The following is a 22,743-nucleotide window of genomic DNA, read 5'->3' as shown; positions in this document are numbered from 1 at the left end:
GTAGTCCCAGCTACTAGGGAGGCTGAGGCAGGAGGATCGCTTGAGCCCGGGAGTTTGAGGTTGCTGTGAGCACGGCACTCTAGCCTGGCAAGAGAGTGAGACTCTGTCTCAAAAAAAAAACAACAAAAAACCAGATCTCAGTTGTGCCCTCACAGGGCTTACATCTGACACCTCCCTCCACCACGTCAGTTATGACACTGCCAATATGCTGGTCTCCTCTCCTGGGTCCTGCCCTAAACAAAGAGCTCTCTGAAGATTTATTCAAGGTGCTGTCACCTGCTCCTGCAACAATACAGCAGCTCCTGAGAAGACACAGGTGTGCAGCAGTGCCCAGCAGCTACACAGACGCCTGAGGTGTGAGCAGGGCATTGGTCCAACGTTACTCAGGCCACCATAGTCCCCAGACATCTCGGCTTCAATCTCCTGTCACCAGCATTGAGATTGTCTCTTTACCTATCTACCTCATCTCCCAGAATGTGAACCTTTCAAAAAATCTCATAGTATTCAGTGCAGCTGCAATACCAAGCTTAGCCCACGGCAAGGGGCCCTGCCTGGAATCTCAGGCATGATCTGCTTTCCCCCAAGGCACGTCCAGCCCACAGGACAAGGAATCAACCCAAAGGTTTAAGGGGATGTTTGTACTCATACTTTGGGTACCCAGGACCCAGCTACCTGGAAGGGTAGGTGTTTACTGAAGAGAAATGAAAACGTATCCGGCTGGGCGCAGTGGCTCACGCCTACAATCCTAGCACTCTGGGAGGCCGAGAAGGATCACTTGAGGTCAGGAGTTCAAGACCAGCCTCAGAAGAGCAAGACCTTGTCTCTACTAAAAATAGAAATAAATTAGCTGGGCAACTAAAATAGAAACATATTAGCCGGGTGTGGTGGTGTACACCTGTAGTCCCAGCTACTCAGGAGGCTGAGGCAGGAGGCTCACTTGAGGCCAGTAGTTCAAGACCAGCTCGGGCCACATAGCAAGACCCAGTCTCTTAAAAAACAAAAACAAAATCCAAACAGTGCATGTGAAATACTACTTTGTGTTTAAAAGGGGGAGAAATGAAAAGATATACTGGAATTTTCTTGTGTTTGTATAAAAAAGTACTAGAAATGTATCCAAGGAACTCATCGAAGTGGTTTCCTAAGAGGATAGTGCAGGAGCCAGAGGTGGAGGTCGTGTAAGGAAGGCTTCTCACTGTGCAGCCTTTTATATTGTTTTCATCTCTGATGTATGTGGATGTAATACCCTGCTCAGAAAAAAAAAAAGTTTTATTATAAGCTTTTGAATATATGTTTAGAATCCCTGACCTTGAGACGATTTCTTACAGACATTTTAGGGCTAAATGGGATTATGGACATATAAGATGCTTATTGAACAACAGCAATGAACATCTCAAGCCCACCTGCCTCAAAATCACCTGCAGCCCTCCCTTAGGATGCAGATTCCTGGGCCCCACCGCAGACCTGCTCAGTCAGAATCCCAGGTGGTGCCCAAGGACAGGAATGTTTCAAAGTGCCCCAGGTCATAGGGGCACTAAAAGTGGAGGCCCCCCGGCGTGAGGTGAGGGAGACGCAGTCAGTAAGTATTCACGCAGCTCCTACTATGAGCTGGGCACTATTCCAGGAGCTGGGGATACAAATACAGTCCCCATTTTCCTGGGATTTATATTCTACAGGAAGACATAAACAAAAATAGACAAACAAGGAAAGGATTAATAGTGGGCTGTGGAATGCAGAGAATTAAAACAGGGTGACCTAGAGGGACCAGGCTGGCTGGCAGTCTGGAGAAGGCCACAGCGGAGGTGCCATTTACACCGACGTGGGGAGGACCGGCAGGAGGCTGCCCTGCCAGGCTGGGGTAGCAGGGGGGTCTTCTGTGCACAAACCCAAGACAGGATGGACCAGGGTGGCTGGAGAGGGGTGGCCCAGCGGGCCTTGAAGGGGAAGCCTGGGGCCCCATCAGTCTGGAATCTGGAAGCCAGAGTGCAGAGTAGGGATTTTGTATCGAGGGCACGGGAAAGCCACGGGAGGGTTTCACACAAGACAGTCATGTGCTGCGGTGTTTCTAAAAAGATCGTTCTGCCTGCTGTGTGGAGAGTGAATGAAAAGGAAGCAGGGAGACTTCATTCTATTACAAAACTACAGGAATGCAATGAAGGTGGCTTGGATGGACCTTCTGAGAAGTGGGTGGACACAGGACAGGTTTGGGAGGTGGAGTCTGAAGGACTGGGTCCTTCCCACTGTGTCTCTAGTGGAGGGTTAGACAGGCAGGTGGTGCCCAGACTGTCTGCTTGAGCACCAGGTGCTTGGGCCATGGAGCCCTTGACAGAGATGGGAAAGACCCCACAGTCAGGGTACTGTACAAATGTATGCTGTCAGCTGAGAGTGATACTAACTTCAGACTGGAAGCCAATATAAAGGACCACTGAAGACTGCCCCTTAAGCTCTTGAAAATAGGGAAAGTCTAGGCCAGGCACAGTGGCTCACGTCTGTAATCCCAGCACTTTGGGAGGCCCAGGAGTTTGAGATCAGCCTGGGCAATATAGTGAGATCCCACCTTTAAAAAAAATTTTTTTTACAAATTAGCCAAGCATGGTGGTGCACACCTGCAGTTCCCAGCTATTTGGGAGGCTGAAGCTGGAGGATCACTTGAGCCTAAGTGTTTGAGGTTGCGGTGAGCTATGATAGCACAACTGCACTCTGGCCTGGGTAACAGAGTGAGACCCCATCTCAGAAGAAAAAGAAAAAGAAAAATAGGGAGAGAGCCTAAATGGCTCAAGCTGTGAGGAGCACCAGCACAGTGTGCTAAGCATAAAGGATGAGGCTGAGATCTGGGAACAGAGCCGTGGATCCCTGAAGGACCAGGGCAGGGTCCAGGATGGAAGCGCCTTATACTAAATTTAACCTCCAAAGAATTATTTTGTATATTTCACAACATTGCCCCAGGCTGGCCCTTACTCCATGCATGCTGTACCTAGAGTGGCCAGCCTACATTCCTTCCTCCCCTGCTGGATGGACTTCTGGTTTGGTGAGAGCCGCTGGGAGCTGGGAGGAGCCTGGCAGATGCTGGTCACCTAAGGCAATACAGAGACGATCCTAGCAGGGCCTGAACCGAGGGATGAAGGCAGGGGAGGCAGGGGAGAGCTACCTGCCGTCTGCCAAGGGCCTCTGCCAGGGCAAGGGTGGGGAGTCAGGTTGACCAGATTAAGACCTGACACTAGGCACCATATGATCTTATGTCAATGACTTGACTCTGACTGTCAATATTCTCATCATCAATCAGTGGTAGTTACCAAAAGAGGGATGTGATAAACCATCAGGTGGAACTCAGGACAGAATGTAATGTGCACAGGGGTACTAGAGAATGAATGAAGTCAAGGTGACTGTTGTTAATAACAATGTATCATATTCTTTTTTTTTTTTTTTTTTTTTTTTTTGAGACAGAGTCTCACTTTGTTGCCCCGGCTAGAGTGAGTGCCGTGGCATCAGCCTAGCTCACAGCAACCTCAACCTCAAACTCCTGGGCTTAAGCAATCCTACTGCCTCAGCCTCCCAAGCAGCTGGGACTACAGGCATGTGCCGCCATGCCCGGCTAATTTTTTCTATGTATATTTTTAGCTGTCCAGATAATTTTTATTTCTATTTTTAGTAGAGACAGGGTCTTGCTCAGGCTGGTCTCGAACTCCGGACCTTGAGCAATCCACCCACCTCGGCCTCCCAGAGGGCTAGGATTACAGGCGTGAGCCACCGCGCCCGGCCAACAATGTATCATATTCTTAAAAAGAATAAATTAGGAGTAAATTCTAAGTGTTCTAACACCAAACAATAACTACGTGAGCTAATACATATCTTAATTAGCTTAATTTAGCCATTCCACAACGTATACATATTTCAAAACATCATGTTGCACATGATAAATATAAACATTTTTTATTTGTCAGTTAAAAAGTAAATTTTTAAAAATAAAGTTTAAAAGGCTGGGCGCGGTGGCTCACGTCTATAATCCTAGCACTCTGGGAGGCTGAGGTGGGTGGATCATTTGAGTTCAGGAGTTCGAGACCAGCCTGAGCAAGAGCAAGACCCCGTCTCTACTATAAATAGAAAGAAATGATCTGGACAACTAAAAATATGTAGAAAAAATTAGCCAGGCATGGTGGTGCATGCCTGTAGTCCCAGCTACTTGGGAGGTTGAGGCAGGAGGATTGCTTGAGCCCAGGAGTTTGAGGTTGCTGTGAGCTAGGCTGATGCCATGGCACTCTAGCCTGGGCAACAGAGTGAGACTCTGTCTCAAAAAAAAAAAAAATTAAAAATTAAAAAAAAATAAAATTAAAAAAAAGGAAATATTCCAAACTCTTTCTACAAAGCCATCATCTTTTTTATACTAATATGGCTTTCTCTAATTTTGTGTGATAGCAAATCTTAATATTGTAGCTGAGAATGAGTACTCTAGAGCCAGACTCCCTGGCCACTAACCACCGTGTCAACACATACTGCATTTCTCTGGGCTGGTAGAGTAAGTACCTGATGAGTGTGAATTATTGTTATGTTAATTGTGTAGTTTATGATGTTAGTATTATGTTATTCATGAATATGGATGTAAAATTTCAAAATATTAGCAGAGTTCAATATAACAAATAGGGGTTCTCATTGGAATGCAAGTATAATTCAATAATTATGATATGTATTAATAAATACATCAGAGGAGAAGGAATAAAACATAAGACCAACTCATTACCTGCCATGAAAGGAAGCTGAACAAAATGCAATATTCATTCCAGAAATAATTCTTTGTAAAATAAAGATTCTTTCTTTGCATTGTATATATCTTGTGTGTGTGTGTGTGTGTGTGTGTGTGTGTGTGTGTGTATACAAAATCAAGAGCCAAGGGATATTTAATGATGAGATACTAGAAAAACTCAATTTAAAATCAAGAACAAGACTAACATGTCCACTACCATCACTGACAAGTTAAACATTTTTCTGGAACACTAGCCTATGCAATTAAGAAAAACAGAGAAATGAGAACAAAGGGAGCAAAATTATTATTTGCAGAAAATATGATCACATGTCTAGAAGACCTTAGAAAATAAGCCGAAAAACCATTAGAAACAATAGGAAAATTCAATAACTGGGCAAGTCACAAAATTAACACATGAAAATCCCTATTTATAAATAATAAGCATTTAGAAATGCAATGAAGAAAAGATCTCATTGATAACAGCAGCAAAATAAAAAACAAAATGCTTAGGAAAAAATCATTAAGATATTATGCAGGATCTTTATTGAATAAAACATTAATGCTCCATTAGAGGAACAAAAAAGAATTAAGTCAATGGAAGATGAACTATGCTCATAGAAATAGTCAAAATTATAAAAATGCTAATCCCTTTAATTTCAATATAATCCCAAATTCTCAGTAGAAACTTTGCACCAACTATGTGCCAGGTTCTGCCCTAGATACTTGGGATATATCTTTTTTTTGGAGACACAGGGTCTCCCTCTGTCACCTAGGCTGAAGTGCAGTGGTGTCATCATAGCTCTACTGATGCTCCAACTCCTGGACTCCAGTGATCCTCCCACCTCAGCCTCCCAAGTAGCTAGGACTACAGGCGCATGGCACCATACTTGGCTAATTTTTTATAGAGACAGGTTCTCACTATGTTGTCCAGGCTGGTCTCAAACTCCTGGCCTCAAGGGATCCTCCTGCCTCAGCCTTCTGAAGTACTGAGATTATAGGCATGAGCCCCACACCCAGTCAGATATATCTTTTAAAAAAAAATTGTTTGCGCTTAGTAGATATGTCAAAATAAGGTCTTCAAGAGTTGTAAATATTTGGGCTGGATTATGAATATATGTATATGCATATTTTTTGTTCTGTTTTGTTTTACCAGGGAAGAAAACACATAAAACCCTAATAATGATTACCTATGAGGAGAGGGAGTAGGGTTAAAGTAGAACTTTCTATTTTCTTTTTCACCTTTTTGCACCATTTGACTTTTCTAAATGTGTAAATATTTAACCTTCTTTTCTTAATGTCAACAATTATTGAGTAATGAATAAGACATGAGTAAGACATTTTAAAATGTCCAGATTAAAAAATACTATTGTGTTATCATAAATAATAATAATGAGTGATGGTGGAGGCTGGGAGTATGGAAGGGAGGAGGAAAAGGCCCTTTTCTGGTTAGTTCTGCCAGTGACCCCCGAGAGCTTGAAGCACCGTGTAAAGTCCAGGACACGGAGCCCTGCTGCGGCAGGGGGGATCCAGTTAGTGGCAGGGGGCCAGCTGGCAGATCAGGGCTCCATTCCTTCCTCAGCTGCCCCACCCACCCTTTTCCTGGGAGTTTCTCTCTGGGCCTGTTTCCTCCTTTGGAAAATGAAGGGGTTAGATTAGGTCTCTAAGGGTCTGTCCAGCTCTTAGATTCTAAGCTTCTTTCTTCCATTCATTCATTCAGTCAGTCATTAAGGGTCTACAATGTTACAGGTGCTGGGGATCTAATTGTGGGCAAAAGACAGGAAAGACAAATATTAACCGAATAATCCCATAAGAAAATGTCAAAGTCCACTGCAAGTCCTGTGAAGGCAGGAGCACCGACACCGTGTTAGCAGAGGGAAATCTGCAGACTGAGGGCAGTGGGGTGGGCAGAGGTGGAGCGTCCAGGGGAGCTGGGCAGGAGAAAGCATTAGTGGGAGCAGGTGGGAGGATGAGGGGTGGAAGAGGTTTGAAACCACCAGCATAGAAAGTGGGAGAACAGCAAACACACACAGTAGGACTGCCAAGTAGCTCTGAGGAAACCAAAAGGCACGCAGCATTAATAGGCATTCAATTGCTGTATATTCACTGAATCTGATGAAATGTCACAGAGATAATCTTAATCTGATATTCTTTTATTGTTATTACTATTATTTTTTCTGAGGTAGGGTCTCACTGTGTTGCCCAGGCTGGAGTGAAGTGGCACGATCATAGCTCACTGCAGCCTTGAACTCCTGGGCTAAGGTGATCCTCTGGTCTCAGGCTCCCGAGTACCGAGGACCGCAGGCTTCAATCTGATATTCTTGCACTAACAGAGAAGAGAAGCCTAGGTACTTTTTAAAATTCTATTTCGCTTCTCTTTAGAATGCGCTTACAAGAACTGACTCACTCATATCACTAAGCAGACATGGAATCCTTGATGAGCCAACCCTCGGTCAACTTCATGAAACCGTGCGGGTAAAGCAAAAGCCAGCAGCCTTCCACAGACAGGGAGGGCACTCGGGACAGCGACAGTCACAGCGTGCGGTGGGACCCGCGAGGCACAGCTGCGTGCCCAAGCGCCTGTGAAACGCAGTATTTCAACCAGCGCTGCTAAACAGCCTGCCATACTGGGAAGCACTCAAACATTTTTTAAAAAACAGGAGGGAGGGACTTTTCTAAACATAAAATTATTTCATTTTTCAAATGTTCATGAATTATAGTGTAAATACAGAGTAGATTAACAAAGGCAGCATGGAGGAATTAACCCCAAAATAAAGGGAAAGCTCTTGTGAGCAAAAGCTGCCTTCCAGCTACATGGAAAAACACTCTAGTGCCCCAGGTAAATAAATAATAAAAGGGTACGGAAACAATACACCTTGAAAACTCTTGTCCCTTCTCTGTTCTCCTGGGCAGAGGCAGTGCTGACAGGTTTATGCTACCTGGATTACAGAGCCAGCCAGCGTTTATTTACCTAATAACACTTGAGGACTTTTCAAAGAATCAGAGAGGACATTTCAAAGAACTGAAGCCAATCTCCAGATTTATTAGTATGTATATCCTAGGTTACCCACGCTCCAATGTTAACTTCTAAGACAAGATATCCTGACCCCTGGACTAGCGAAAAGCTAGAAATATAAGAATTTTGAGATGCTCAGACCACACCAGTTTTCCTTTCCTCCTGATAGGAAGGCCCTTGAGAATATATACCCACAAGGAAAACTGAAACAATGCAGTGATTTTCATTCTTACCACACCTAGTCCCTGTGGTTTGAAAACACTTTGATACATACAGGTTCTATCTGTTTCACAATGATAGCCATAATTGTGCTTGTTCATGCATTTTCATACTTTTTCTTAAACATATGCTACACCACCATAACAAGCTACTTGTGCAACAAGTATAATATTTACAGAACAAAACGCCACTGTTTACTGAAGAAAAAAAAAACAAACAAAAAAGGCAGACTAAAAGAAGGAAACAATAAATAATCTAGAATCACAGAATTCCAGAGCCAGAGGGAGCTTCAGTGAATAAGAAAGAGGTTGAAGGAATTGCAGCAGGGCAGACCATTGGTGGCAAAGACGGGTCTAGAATCACTGTCATTCCTGCAGCAAGCATGGGAGCAATTCTGATTTCTTAAGCCACCCTACTGCACCTGACCAAACAGCCTCACACTGTGGTTTGTCAGAGCTGCCCCAGAAAACCTAAGACAATCACCAGCCTAAGGCAGTGGGCTGGCCTTGATGGTATCTGCCAGATGCCTTTCTTAGGCTTGGGATTATTTGATTATTTGATTCGATTACTTGATTAATCTGTCTTCTCAGACAGCCTGTAAATTTTACGAGGCCAGTCAGACTTCTCTGCGGTGCAGAGCAGCCTAAGAAAGGAGCCAGCATTTAGGGACCCAGCCACTTTTTCTTGGATGTTAGCTTTTCATAGGACAGGCCCTGGGATTTGATAATACTTGATTTAACATGACTTTACTTCCCTTCATTCTTGTCTGATAACAGAGAAATGGTCACTGTTATCCCATTTCATAGATGAGATAGCCAAGGTTAGTTTTCTTTCTCAAGGACTGTGAACTCAAACTACTTGGTGACCAGGACTGCTTTTACGTAAGTTAGTCCAACATTCCACATTCAGCAAAATGTCACTAATGAAGGATTGCTATTATTCTTAGCAATCAGTAAGTGAAGAGCAACAGAACACAGAATACTCAATGTTTAGCTCATGGCACCAGCCTTCAGATTAGAAATCCTCCGAAGTATGCTCATTAGAATTCCTAATTACACATTTTTCATACATATTCAATAGAAAAGGCAGTAGCAGCCATATCACCATTCCACTAGGAAGAAGAAATTCAAAGAAATGAGGGTATCTCTGTTCAAGGTAATATAGCCAGCAGAAAGAATGTGCAGTTGTGGATTGACATGAATCTCTAAGGTACAGTATTAAATGAAAAAAGCAAGATGCAGGATATATGCTATCATTCGTATGAAATTAATTTTAAGACTACATTCATATTTATTTGTACATGTATGGGCTACCTCTGGGAGGCTCAACAGAAAGTTATGGTAACAGCACCTTCACAGAGAGGCCATGGGAGGCTAGAGGAAAGGTAAAAGGCAAACAGGTGAGAGGAAAACTTAATTTTCACTGTATATCTTTCCTTTTGTACTTGGAATTTTCACTGTGTGCATATATTATGAAAAAAATTAACAAATAGAGCTGGGTGAGGTGGTGCACACTTGAAATCCCAGCTACTCGGGAGGCTGAGGTAGGAGGATCGATGGAGCCCAGGAGTTCAAATCCAGCCTGGGCAACATAGCAAGACCCCATCTCTAAAAAAATAAAATAAAAAATAAACAAACAAAAAGCCTTCGGGGGAAACCATACCAATGGTTTTCTAAGTGTTTCAGCACCTGTGTATCATCATCTTCTTCATGTTGAAGGCAGCCCCTTAAAAATGCTGCCCCCAGCAGACAAAACAATGTGAGTGAGGGCTGTGCATGCTCTCATGGACCCAGCACCCCAGGCCGACTGACCTGTTCATTTCGCTGACTTCTGATACCAGGTTTAGACAAATCCACATTTTGATTCAGCCAAAGCAAGAACACTGTGTCCTCTGACAACAATGTCAAATTCTCACTTGTATGCAGTAAATAAGAAATAGTTTACCTTTCAGCAAAGGTGTCGAGTTTCCCCAACTCATCAGAGAGGCCAACCAGGGAATCCAAGGTCCCCACCTAGACAGATCATAAAAAAGTCAGAGGCTCATGTGCTCTCTGGCAAAGCGTGATGCCAGTTCAACAGCAGTGCAGGGACTCTGTCACCTCCTCTTGAGTTAGTTGCCCCTGGTCAATGGCTAAGCTGGAAAGTAGGAAGAATTCTTAAGAGAATCCAGTGGATTTTAAAGTGTCTTTTTTTTTTGCAGGGGGTGGCAATAGGATAAACCGTGGTATTTCTGCCATAGGAAGGAGTGACTATTATGTAATGGTCTGACCTTAGCTCATTTTCCTCTTAGAATGGCAGTCTGTTAGTAACACCGTTAACTCCCATAGCTGAGAAAGAGATACAGCAGAAAGAAGTTTAAAAAGTTATCATTCCTAAAAGCGTTTCTGCTCCAAGGCAGTCCCACCAACTCCTTTCTCTGTTACCTGATCTTGCTGGGGAAGGGGCAACCTTTCCTCCCATTTCATCATTCGTGGAGGTTCTTTTCTTTTCAGATTACTTAGGATCTTTTTCTTAGTGTGGAAATTATTACAATGTCCAAAAATTGGATCTTTAAGTACTTAAAGATCTTTTCACAGAATCAGAAAGAAAAGATTTGCTATCCTGTGATACCACTAACAGGACATTAAAACATAATTAGGAAATGATGAAGCCTGGATATCTCTACTAAGTGAAGTTGCTTCTTTTCAAGCAATATAATTTCAAGCAACTTTTTAAGACATGAAAGGGGCCATGTCTTTTTTTTTTTTAAATCTTTGTGCCCTCCAGAGTCTAGCACAGTGCCACACACACTGTAAATGATGAGTGGATGCAGAATTTACAAGCCTCCGGAGTCTGTCGCTGGACAAACAGAGGCTGGCTTTAAAAGCGGCAAGATGTGGGTTCAGAACCTGCCACTGTCACTTACCAGCTCCACAACCCTAGTAATCACTCAGCCGCTCTCAGCCTGCCCTGATCTAGGCAGTGGGAGTTGTGGCTAGTCATCTAGCCAGATGATGTGTTTAAAGTACCTGGCCACCAACATGTTGCTCAATAAATGCTGGCAAATGTGGTAGCATCATCCACAACTACGGCAGCTGATGGTGCAACCTTTTTGACAGAGAGACAAAGTGAGGTTGGAAAGAGGAATATATGGCAGTTTTCTCAAAGAGTGAACTCGGGGCGGTTAGCACCATCTCGCCAGCATTTGCACCCATGTGGTCAGGGAGAACACTGTAGCATCTTCTCCCCTGGGGAAACCTGCAGTCTTAGGAAGCACCACAAAAACGCCACCCTTTTTGAAGTAAAAGGATTGCATGTGTCTCTATTCTCTTTAACACTGGTTTCATTTGAACTTTGCTCTCCACTACAAGAGCCCTCAAATGCCAAGTACAATCCCAAGGCTCGTAGCCATTAAATCCCCTTCCTTCTCCTCCAGCAGAACCAGAGGGACCCCGGATTCCTCCCCTGCCCCTAAGTCAGGGTACAATCAAGGCCGAAGCCCTCCAAGCCTGCACATCTAAACTGTGTAGTAGGTCTTCTTAGATGTCCCAGTCAAAACAGCAAGAACCCGAGAACAGCTCAAGAGGAGTTGCGTGTGTATAATGCCCTTCCCACCTTTTGAAGCATTAGACACTGCTACCCACAACCTTCTCCACTATTCATTCTTTCCTGTGGCTCCAAGTCCACAGGTACCACAGATAATTTGGAGTTGTGGCTCGAAGTCCCACCGGGACCACCAACTCTCCCTGTCCGTCCTCAGCGTTCCTGCCTCTGCCCTGTTATTTTCTTCTTAGCTTCCTGGGGCAGTAATCTCTGTCTCCCCTCCCCTTTGCCCGCCCCCCCCATCCTTCACCTCCTTCCTCCTCCCCAGGGATTTTACCTTGAAGTCCGGAATAGCGAACTTGGTATTATAAGACAGGTTGGACTTGGAGGTTACGGTATTCATCCTCTCCAGAGCTTGTAAATTTTCCTTATCGCCAGGGGCAGAAATTAACCAAAACTCCGACATGCTTCCAGTCTTCTCTAATCCAGGCACTGCTCAGACCCAACACAAACACACACAAACAGAAACAGGAGGAGAGATGTGTCAGTTTTCCCTGCTTCACCACTCCCTGCTCTCAGAATTAATCCTTTCCAGGATCTGTCACTTTTCTCCTTTCTTTCTTATTTCTTGCCCCCTCCACCTTCCCGTTCAGATTCCAGAGCTCCAAGGACACCAGTTTGCGAGAGCAAAGTGCTTATCTCCACGGGGAAGCCCCCGGGTGCTCAGGAGAGGCCAAAGTTCCTCCATCCCTGGGGTGGTTCTGACTGGTTTTAAGGAGCAGAGGAGGAGGGGAAGGTTCCTTTCATTCTCCCTGCTCTGAACCCCTAGCTGACATCATAAAATGGGGAGTGGGGGCAGTAAGCTGGACCCGGACGCCTTCTGGGAGGATATGTTTCTTCCTTCCACATGGCATCTTCTGGGGTGTAGGATGGGTGGAGGAAGGAAGGAGACGAGGGAGAATTTTCACAACCCCCAGATCTTAGCTGGCCAACCTCGAGGTTGGTGTTTGCTTTTTGAAATAGAAGAGAGAGAGAGAACTACTAAGTGTCTTTTTGCACTGTGCAACGCGCCGAGCAGAGCTGGGTACCTCCTTGCGGGGCCTGGCGGGTAGCTCCCCGGCTGCGTCCCGCCGCTCGCGCCGAGTCGCCCTGCTGGCTGGGCCGGGGGCGCCCACGCTTTCCCCGCCGCTCCTCCTCGCGTTGCCCGCGCAGAGCGTCTGCACCGCTGCGGGGAAACGGGATAGTAAGTAACCTCAGGAAAGCAAAGGGACTCCTTGAGGAGCCCTTTCTGTTTGACTCTCAGCCTCACTCAAATCCGAGGTCGTTCCAGACCCTCCTAACCCTGCGCAGACCCAACGCCTGACTGCTCATGGCCTGGCGACAAGCTGGCCCTGTGCAACACCTGCGGGATGCCACCTGCACGGCCCGCGCGGCGGCGCCGGCTTCCCACGTTCCCACTGAGAAAGCGCGGCCAGGGTGGAAGGACGCGGGCCGCCCTCCGCTGCCCCTCTCGTGGCCGCCCCGCACCTCTGCCCGCACCGCCGCCCGGGTCCCCGCGGCGCCGCGCGTCCTTACCGGGGCCGGCGGGGCGCGGGCCGCGCTGTCGGGGCAGCCGGCGGCGGGCGGCGGTGCAGGGCGGAGCGCACGGCCGGCTCCCGGCAGGCGGCGGCTTCTGCGGCCCAGCGCCCCGCCCCGCCTCTTATCCGCGCGCCGGAGGCGGCCCGGCCCCCGCCGGACATTTGCATACGGGCCGCCCGCTGTCGCGCCCGCGGGGGACCGGGCCCGGGGAGCAGGCCCCGGCTCCGAGCGGGGAGCGGGCGGGGAGGGCTGCGGGACCCGCGGGTCTAGGCTTCGGGGGCGCATCCCACGGGGTCTGCGGCCCTGCGATGTCGCAGAGCAGGCCAGGACGTGCGGACCGCTGAGCGGGCCACAGCCGGGAAAGGATTCCGCGCGCGGGACGACCCTGCCCTTCCGCGGCCGCGCTGCCCGCTCCTGGTCGCCCCCCAACACCACCGCCACCACGCACGCGGGTCTGGGGGAAGCACCTGCTCGCAGGTGTTTCCAAGGCCCGCGCACGACAGAGACAGGGCTGACCTATGAAAAGCAGCGCAACAGGTTCCCAGATGTTTTGGAACACACACCTGGGCAGAGGAGCGAAACCTTTCCCGTCCGTGTGGGCGCGAGCTTACCCCTGCCTGCCCGGGAAACCCCTGCCTCACCCGACCCACCTTCCGAATTGCCCGGTGGATCCCGGGGACTGAAAGCTCCCGTCGTCCCAGGATCATGATCGGAGTTCTTGATAGGTACTGTCCGAAATCAAAAGGCGGAACCCCCAGAGATTAGCATGTGGATGTTGAAAACAAGACAGAATCAAAAGGAAACTCTGAGAATTCATTTTCTCTGGACTAAAGGAGGAAACTTCAAAGCACCCTTTTCTGTGGGCAATGTTTTCAGTGGTTTCTGGGAAAGGCAGAAATCTCAGGATCATGGGGGGGGGGCGCTGTTGAAGAAGGTGTTCATTGCTTCCTTGAGAATGGACTCCCTTAATACATAGAACTAGTCGCACTGTCAACCCATTCTTGTGAATGCCTTCGGGTCTTTGGGAATAGTTTTCGACATCATCTGAGACTTAAGCAGCTGTAACCAACATAGGGTGGGATGTGAAGCCCCAGACCCAGAACAGAAGGGTGGCTTTAAGGTCACAATGGGATCATACTTAGAGCCCATTATGGATTTGGAACTCCCAGCACCTGCAGTGCGCATCATTGTTATTGAGACACTAATGTGCATTAGTCAGTCCTTGCAACATCTTCCTTAGGGAGGACACCTGAAACTGAGGGATGAGGAAACCCGATGTGTACAGGGAAGTGGCTATTCCAGGGAAGGAGTGGCCTGGTTGAACATTAAAACCGCGGTGGTCTCCAATCTTGGACTTTATCCAGACATGCCATTTTATCCAGCCAGGAGAAACAATCACAGAGCTGGGGCAGACCTCATTTGCAAACAAAGATAGGGATGCCCGCAGAAGTTGCATGAATTGCCCAGTGTCACACAACTGGTTATGGCAGAGCTACAAAAGGAAATCAGTCTTGAGATCGAGTCTCGTGTCCTTCCCACTGCTCCCAACACGCCTGCAGGACTGGGTCATCACTCAGAGAGGACCCATCCTTTCCATTTCAGTCAACATTTTCCTAGTCTTCAAAGTTCAGAATCACGGGCTTGGCTTCTCAGAGATTGGTCAACATGTTTAGCAGTGTCTCTGACTTTGCACCATTCTTTCTCTAAAGCTGGTTTCCTTTAACTATTAATAGTTTGCTTTGCGAAATAAAACACGTCAGGCACAAAAAACTCCAGGACATCTGATTAAGAAAATGATAAGGCCAGGTAAGGTGGCTCATGCCTGTAATTTCAGCACTTTGGGAGGCCAAGACAGGAGGATTGCTTGAGGCCAGGAGTTCCAGACCAGCCTGGGCAACAGAGTGAGACCCTATCTCTACTAAAAAATAGGAAAGAAAGCAATAAGGACCTACCGTGTTTCTTGTCTTCCTTAAAATCTTCCTACTCAAAATCTAAAATCTTTGTGATCTTTCACATCTTAAGTTTCTTGTTAAATAACTGAATTTACAATGGATTATGTCTATTGCTGCAGGAGTAGCTTGACTTTTTTTTCAAATAACTTTTTTCTCTGTCTGTAGAGGTAACTCTGTCTTTTATAAAGAATTTGGCAAACAGATCCTTTTGTGGGTCATAAGCATGATGATTGGGTTTTCACACACGTGTGTGAGATTTGCCTCCCTCAAAGCTTGTTAGGGTGTCAGCACATTATCCATCTGACAAAAAAAAAGAATTTGGCAAACAGAAAAGTATAAAGAAGAAAGTAAAAATAACCTGTCATTCCATAATCTGAAAATAACTGCTATTAACATTCAAATTCTCTGTTAGTTTTTAATGCATATTCATATATATAGATATGGACTTTTTGGCATGATTGAGATTATATGTTACACATTAAATTTTTGGCGTCCTGCTCTTGATTGCTTTTTAAAGAGCAAAAAAATTATCAAATGTATCTTATCAGTAAAGGATAATCCAATGTCATCAGCAGTTTACCACTGCTCAGAACTTGAGTCAGATATCAAAGCCAAATAAAGACACCTTGCTGGACAAATTACATCTTGAAACAGAGAAAAGAGGAGGAAACAATCTTACCCAAGAAGTTTTTGATTTGCATCTCTCAAAGGTAACCACATATGGACTCACTAGTTTTGAGCTGACTTGTGTTTTTCTCTTGTTTCCCTATAAAGTGTGATCAGGCCAGGCGTGGTGGCTCTCGCCTGTAATCTTAGCACTTTGGCAGGCCAAGGCAGGAGGATTGCTTGAGGCCAGGATTCGGAGATCGTCCTGAGCAAGAGTGAGACCCTGTTTCTACAAAAATTATCCAGGCATGGTGGGTCGTGCATGTAGTCTCAGCCACTCAGGAGGCTGAGGCTAGAGGATCGCTTGAGCCTAGGAGTTTGAGGTTGCAGTTAGCTATGATGACACCACTGCACTCTAGGCTGGTCGGCAGAGTGAGACGCTATCTCAGAAAAAAAAAAAAAGATAAGTAAAATAAAGTGAGATCAGTCTTTAACACAGAGTAATAAATCAAAAGTTTGTGCAGCCTACTGCCTTGCTATATTAGAAGAATATGATCTAGCATTCCTACCCTACAAGGAAAGCATTTCTGTTCCATGTATCAGCCTGAAGCAGCATTAAGCAAGCCATTTTCTGTCCCCTCCCCACACATTCCCAAAGTCTCTGAAATCTGCCGCTAAAAGACTAAGAGTTTATGTGTCTTGTTCACTGCTTTCAACATACTCCCCAGGTTACAAAAGATAAAGAACTTAGGTCATAATAAATGCTATCTCTTCCTGCAAACAAAGGCTGGGGAGGAAATGCCATCAGCCTTGAATCATCTTGGGCTTATTATCAATTTGGCTTTGGTTAGATATTTCCAAAATGTTTCTGCAGCTGGCACTGGCGGGGTGCACTGAGCCAGCTGAAGTCTGTGCAAGATCGAACAGTCCCGTCAGGTTTGGGAACCAGAAGGACGAGGCTGGTGTAGCTGGTCTGTTGTTCTCTGGCCACTCCCAGAAGGCGTAGTTTCTGGACTTCTTCATAACCTCCTAGAAACAGCCATCAGATGATGCCCTTTCCAAATTAGCACAGACATAATTGCCTCTCAATTGGCTCATATGGATTTTTCTAGGTTTTGGTGAGAAGAACCCAAGGAAGTTTTTCTAGAAGAACAGCTCCACAGAGCAGAAAAATGTAAGTGGAATTGTCCCTTGAGAGTCAACATGGTGTTGTAGAAGCAGATTAGGCTTTGGAATCAGACAATCGGATAAGCTGCTTAAATTTGCTGAGCTTCAGGTTTCCCATGTGAAAAAAAGGAGCACAAATACGCCCATTTTTTAGGCTTTTGTGAGGATAAGAGAATAGCATTTCTGGCAGGAGCCACTGAGTAAGATTTCTCCTCACTTCCCATTATCCTGCTTTCTTAGATGTTCTTTGGGCTTTTACACTTTAAGTTGGCACATTGTAATGATGTCTTGAAATCATCCAGCATCCTTCTTCAAGGGCCCAGAGAACTCTGATCCATGCTTTCCCTTTCAGCCAAAAATCCCTTCTGGTTGTAGGATAGCCGTCATTATAATTGTCACTTTTTGTTGCAGAAAATAAGGCCAGGAAATTCTCATTGTTTATTTGCCCAGGTGTATACAGTTAAGATCTCCTCTCTTCTTTCCTTCATTTAACAAGTCCCTCACCCCCCTGCCGACATCTGCAAGGCACTATGGGACATGCAAAAATGAACCAGAGTTTTCAGACTAGCAGCAGAGCAAAGCATGTCTGGTAAACAGAATCCTGAGCAGTCCCAACTCACTAATGTACAAAACACTAAGCAGGATGTGAGACATGCATAGAAATGAGGCGTAGACATGCAAGAAAGCCCATGATCCTCATTTCACAGATGAAGAAACAGGCTCAAGGAGATTAAGTGATCTGATCAAAGCACAGTTAGTGGCAGAACCAGGACATGAACTTCACTATTCTACCAAGTGTCTATTGCAGTATAAGATCTAAACTAGACCTTTACTGCCCTATCCAAAGAACTAGTGACTAGCGCTCTGCCTATAGAGCTACCGTCCTGGCTCTTCCACTTGTTAACTGTGTGAACGTACACAAGTCTCTTAACTTGAGAACACTTTTCAGCAGGCTATAAAATGTGGTTAATTACAGTACCCGTCTTACAAGGTTTTCCTGGGAATTAAATGAAATGGCACAGTGACCAGTTCATATTAAGCAAGGTGTGCTATTAGTATTAGCTACTTTAAAAAGCTCCATTATCACCTTCTTTCTGGCTGAAGGCAAAAAAAAAAAAATAAAGAACACACAAAAGAAAAGACAAGGCTGGGCGAGGTGGCACAGGCCTATAATCCCAGCACTTTGGGAGGCCAACACAAGAGGATCACTTGAGGCCAGGAGTTCGAAACCAGCTTGAGCAACATAGCAAGACCCTGTCTCTACAAAAAAATAGAAAAATCAGCCAAGCACAATGGTGCACGCCTGTAGTCCCAGCTACTTGGGAGGCTGAGGCAGGAGGATCACTTGAGCCCAGCCCAGGAATTTGAGGCTGCAGTGAGCTATGATGACACTACTGCACTCTAGTCCAGGTGACAGAGTGAGACTCCATCCAAAAAAAAAAAAAAAAGAAAGGAAAAAAAAGGCTAAAATACAAAGATGTAAATAAAAATAACCATAATAATAAAATAAAAATCTCTGTTCTTCTCTACTTCTTTTCTTTTCCTCCTTTTATTTCTCATTTCCAAGTTCCTTTTCCCCCTCACAGATTCTGCTCTATTGCAAACATGTGGCACCTTTGTCACTCCTGCATTCAGTCCCTTTAGGTGAATAGAAGAGGTCCCTGGCCCCATGAAATTCAGAGTGCTGAGCTGGGGATGGAGGAGAAAAGGGAAACGCAGGGCAGCTCGTGCTCTGGGAAGGGCCTTTGGCTACAGAGAAGAGCCTCCTACGGAGTGTCAGTTCTGCCATTTACTAGCTGCGCCCTTCTTAGTTACCCAACCTCTCAGCACCTCAGTTCCCTCACCTATAAAATGAGGACTTCAAGGTCTAATGGGGGAGTTGTGATGCAAATGGAGCAAGATAACCCTGCACAATGTCTGCACATCCTGGAGCCTGGTGCACTCGGGGTAAGCGCCCCCGTCATTTCCCTGGGATTTTAGGCTCCGGGACGGTGAGATTCTCATGTACTTGGTTCACTGCCAAGTTCTTAGAGCTGAGTAGACACTCCGTGAATATCTTTTGGATCACCGCACCTGAAGCAAGGACCTTAATACTGAGAAATGCCTGGAGAGTAAGAGGGAGCTGAGTGAGAATGTTTTTGCTCTTCTTACATCTCTCTGTTTTCTAAATTTTAAATGGGTTGAAAGAGTCATGAAGATCTATCACTGTGTAGATAAATCTCGGGTATCTATGTTATGGATGAGCGACATCTATAGTCATTCAATTAGGGTTATAAAACTGAAAATTAGAAACAACATATATGTCCAATAAGAGGATTGAACAAATTAATAATGTTTTAATCATACTGTCATTAAAAACACTTCAGAGGAATAGTAAATGACATAAGATATGGTCACAAAATTTTAAGTGGAAAAATCCAAAATCAAGATTCTAATTTTGTAAGAAATCACACATAAATATAATAAATATAATACATACATATATATTACATATATATTGAGAGGAAATACATCAAGATGTTAAAAGAGTCTATTCCTGGCTGATGAGATTATAGATGCTCTTTTTCCTTTGACCTTTTCTATATTTTCAACTTCAATAATGTCATGTTTTTAAAATTTTTTTGTTTTTCCAAGAACACTTTGTCATACCACCAACTGAAGCAAAGCAACACAGCATGCTGCCCCTTCATCCACAAGCTGTGTTTTTATTCTGCCCTTTTTGACGGCTCAATGAGTCATCAGCAAAAGGCCTACTGAGTGCTTTTAAAATGGGGACAAGTCATTTTTTAAATCAAGAAAAATCCTGAATGGCATTAAAACTGATAGCCATTAGGAGATCCAGGTGCCAGTAACTAAAGGGTAATAACATCTCTGCATTTTCCATTCTGTTACCAGCCCTGAAATCTTTCATTGTGTTGCTTCTCCTACCCTTCCCACTCTTGTGACAGAGAAAATGGCCTTAAAGGGGTAAAAATGTTTTCTGTCTTTTCAAAACCCCCTCGCCCTTAGTGAGAACTAAAACCTATATCCCTGCCTCAGCCAGTGGTCAGGAGGGGCAGGGGAGTGTCCTTTGTTCCCTGTGCCCCGAGAGATGGCTCAAGGGAATTGTCCGGATGGAGGTCACAAGATTGTCTTAGCTGCAGATGGGATGAGTCAGAACTTTTAAAAGCTCTGCACTTCTGTTCAGAAGCAGGAAGCTGGTACTTTAAAAGACAGGAGTCTACCAGCCTCATTTGCAAACTTCTCTTTCCTTCTCCTCAAACTACTTGTCCTCATTCTTCTGATGCAGCTTTAGCAACAAGTGCCGAACTTCCGGTAACACTCTTTATATTATTTATTTATTAATTCATTACCTTCTAGTTTTGTGTTAAGTGCACTCTTGCCACTCCTAACCTCAGAAAAGTCAGAGACAGACCACCTTTTTTGTTGTTTCTTTTTCCTCATCCTAAAACTCAGTTGCATATCTGAATATTCCCATCCTCTGTTCTCGGAAATGCATACGAGTGTGATCAATACTTTGTTCCAGGAAGCCAAGTATTACGGCAATGTTGGAGAATTTTTTATCAGCTACATAGTATTGTTCTGATTACTCAATCTTTTATTATGATTAGTTATGTATCTCTTTTCTCCTGCCAAATTTTAAGTGTCTTGAATTACCTTCTCCTGCTTGGACTTTTCCTTATTCCCCCAACCCCCGAGGGACCTAGAACAGGCCTGGCATAGAGCAAACATTCAAAGCTTACAGATTGAGCTAAGCAAATAAATATTTGTGATGAGGCTCTCCTAGCTTCATTACAATCTTTTAAAAATATGCAATAAGAATGTTTCCATATGTTCTATGCTGTTCTTTGCCACTTCCCTAAGTCGCTTCCTAATAGCACAGCCAAAGCATGCACTACTGATTCTACCTCCAAAGAACATCTTGAACTTGCCCACTTTTCTTCTTACCATTGCCCACTTCTAGGTGATCATACTCTTTCCTCTTGTTTCTTGTTGTGGATTGAATAGTGCCCACTACCCCCCCAAAATTCATGTTCACCTGGAACTTCACAATGTACCTTATGTGGAAATAGGATCTTTGCAGATGTAATTAGTTCAACTTTTTAATATAATGTCCTACTGGATTTAAGGTGGGCCCTAAATCCAATTATTGGTGTCCTTATGGGAGGAGAAAAGGACTCAGAGACACACAAGGAACAAGGTCATGTGATGTCAGAGGCAGAGATTAGAGTGATGCAGCTACCAGCCAAGGAAAGCCAAGGATTGCAAGAAGCCATCAGGATCCAGGAAGAGGCAAGGAAGGAGTCCTCCCTAGAGCCTTCAGAGCAAGCACGCCCTGCTGACACCATGATTTGGGCTTCCAGACTCCAGAGCTGCGACATAATAGATTTCTGTTGTTTTAGTCACCTGGTTTGTGGTAACTAGTTAAAGCCGCCACAGGTAGCTAATCCACCTCCCTACAATCCAGAGTTGTAGTTTGTAACACGTGTCAGGTCATACCACTCCTCTGCTTAAAATCCTCCCATCATTTTGTCAAGTTTTAATCTGAAAATGCGGTTCTTAGCGTGCTCATGGCCAAGGATTGACCAGACATGCCAAAGTAAGGTGAACACAAAAATGAGGTTTATTTAGGAGAGAAAGATGGGATTATAGGGCAAGAGCAAGACACAGGTTTACAGAGCATGGTACATACGCCACAGATGACAACCAGACCCATTGTCACAGCAAAGGGAGAGCAAAAGGAAGGGCGCAAAAGAGCGGTTGGCTACGGTCTACGTCTTGTTTTATTGTGCCTGCATAGGGACCTCCCTCAGGTTCAGATGTCACCAGGGAACCACCGTGATTGCACAATTGGGAGGTGCATGACCGGAGTCTCACTGCAAATGCAGATCTCCCAGGAGCCTCTCTGAAAGCTCTTTTGGGGGGTGAATTTCAGCAGCACCCACTTTCGTCCCTAGGAGACCCGGAATCCCTCGCTATCTACCTAACAATTCCCATTGCTCTCGCAATAAACTTCAAAGCTCTCATCATGGCCATCTGCAGACAGCTATGATTGGGTCCTAACTTCAGCCAGAGAGGGCCTGGGGACCACACTGTCATCCAGTGATGAATCCACAGGTGGACAAGACGGTGCTCGTTACCACCCTGTCTTCATGCTTTAAGGCTTGGCTTTCATTGTCCTGCCATCTTCTCATCGCAGCTCTGAGAAGTCTATGTCGACCTATTTCCTGTAAGGTATTGCTGAAAAGCCTCCATCAACAGTGATCAAGAGGGAGCCCTACATGCTAGAGCAAGGCTCCCCCTTCTGGATTGACTAAGAAGGGGCACAAGGAACTTTTTGGGGTCGATGCATCTTAGACTTTTTGGAAGTTTCCGTATCTTGATGGAGTGTGGCTTACATGAACATATGTGTTTATCAGAAGGCATCAAATTGTACCCTCAAGATTTATATATTTCACTGTATGTAAACTTTGCCTCTAAAATAACCTCACAAGCCAGGCACGGTGGCTCATGCCTATAATCCCAGTATTCTGGGAAGCTAAAGCAGGAGGATCACTTGAAGCCAGGAGTTGAAGCCCAACCTGGGCAACATAGTAAGATCTCGTCTCAACAAATAATAAAAAATTAGCCAGGTGTTGTGTTGCACGCCTGTAGTCCTAGCTACTTGGGAGGCTGAGGTGGGAGGATTGCTTTACCCTGGGAATGCGAGGTTGCAATGAGCTATGATGGCACCCTGTACTCCAGCCTGGGTGACAGAGTAAGACCTTGTCTCTAAAAAAAAAAAAAAAAAAAGAGCTATTTAATAAATAAAGCCTTTTGCCAACATTACAACCCAGAACTGTTTTCTTTCAGGGACTAGGAACCACCTCTTTAAAATGTGAACATCAAGGTAGATAGTGCCATGTTCCTTTCAGTCACTGCTTGTCATAGAGTTGTGAGAAGTTTTATTT

At 45.1% G+C, this 22,743-nt stretch overlaps 1 protein-coding gene and 2 non-coding genes across 5 annotated transcripts in view; 1 reads left to right on the top strand and 2 right to left on the bottom strand.

The window, feature by feature from the left end:
• The window catches only part of ATP6V1C2 (ATPase H+ transporting V1 subunit C2), a 46,815-nt gene extending 34,101 nt beyond the window's left edge, over positions 1 to 12,714 (bottom strand). For 2 of the 3 annotated variants that reach the window (XM_045549040.1, XM_045549039.1), the window contains exons 1-3: positions 12,578 to 12,714; positions 11,827 to 11,981; positions 9,912 to 9,979 (exon numbers count right to left, since the gene is read on the bottom strand). In XM_045549040.1, the coding sequence (XP_045404996.1) occupies positions 9,912 to 9,979; positions 11,827 to 11,955 (197 nt within the window). In that variant the 5' untranslated portion in view covers positions 11,956 to 11,981; positions 12,578 to 12,714. The remainder of the gene's footprint in view (positions 1 to 9,911; positions 9,980 to 11,826; positions 11,982 to 12,577) is intronic. The other variant, XM_045549041.1, reaches the window with a different exon arrangement.
• A 2,507-nt stretch (positions 12,715 to 15,221) lies between these two features.
• Positions 15,222 to 15,325, top strand: LOC123637655. Its single transcript, XR_006735004.1, has one exon. It is a non-coding gene; the product is annotated as a small nucleolar RNA U13 (small nucleolar RNA).
• A 4,105-nt stretch (positions 15,326 to 19,430) lies between these two features.
• On the bottom strand, positions 19,431 to 19,566 carry LOC123637630. The gene has a single exon (XR_006734985.1). It is a non-coding gene; the product is annotated as a small nucleolar RNA SNORA21 (small nucleolar RNA).
• Between the last annotated feature and the right edge of the window lie 3,177 nt (positions 19,567 to 22,743).

This window comes from Lemur catta, chromosome 4 (genome assembly GCF_020740605.2).
Source record: "Lemur catta isolate mLemCat1 chromosome 4, mLemCat1.pri, whole genome shotgun sequence".
Taxonomy (NCBI): domain Eukaryota; kingdom Metazoa; phylum Chordata; class Mammalia; order Primates; family Lemuridae; genus Lemur; species Lemur catta.
Note: the sequence above shows the minus strand (reverse complement) of the source record. Positions and strands in the feature narration are given on the sequence as shown.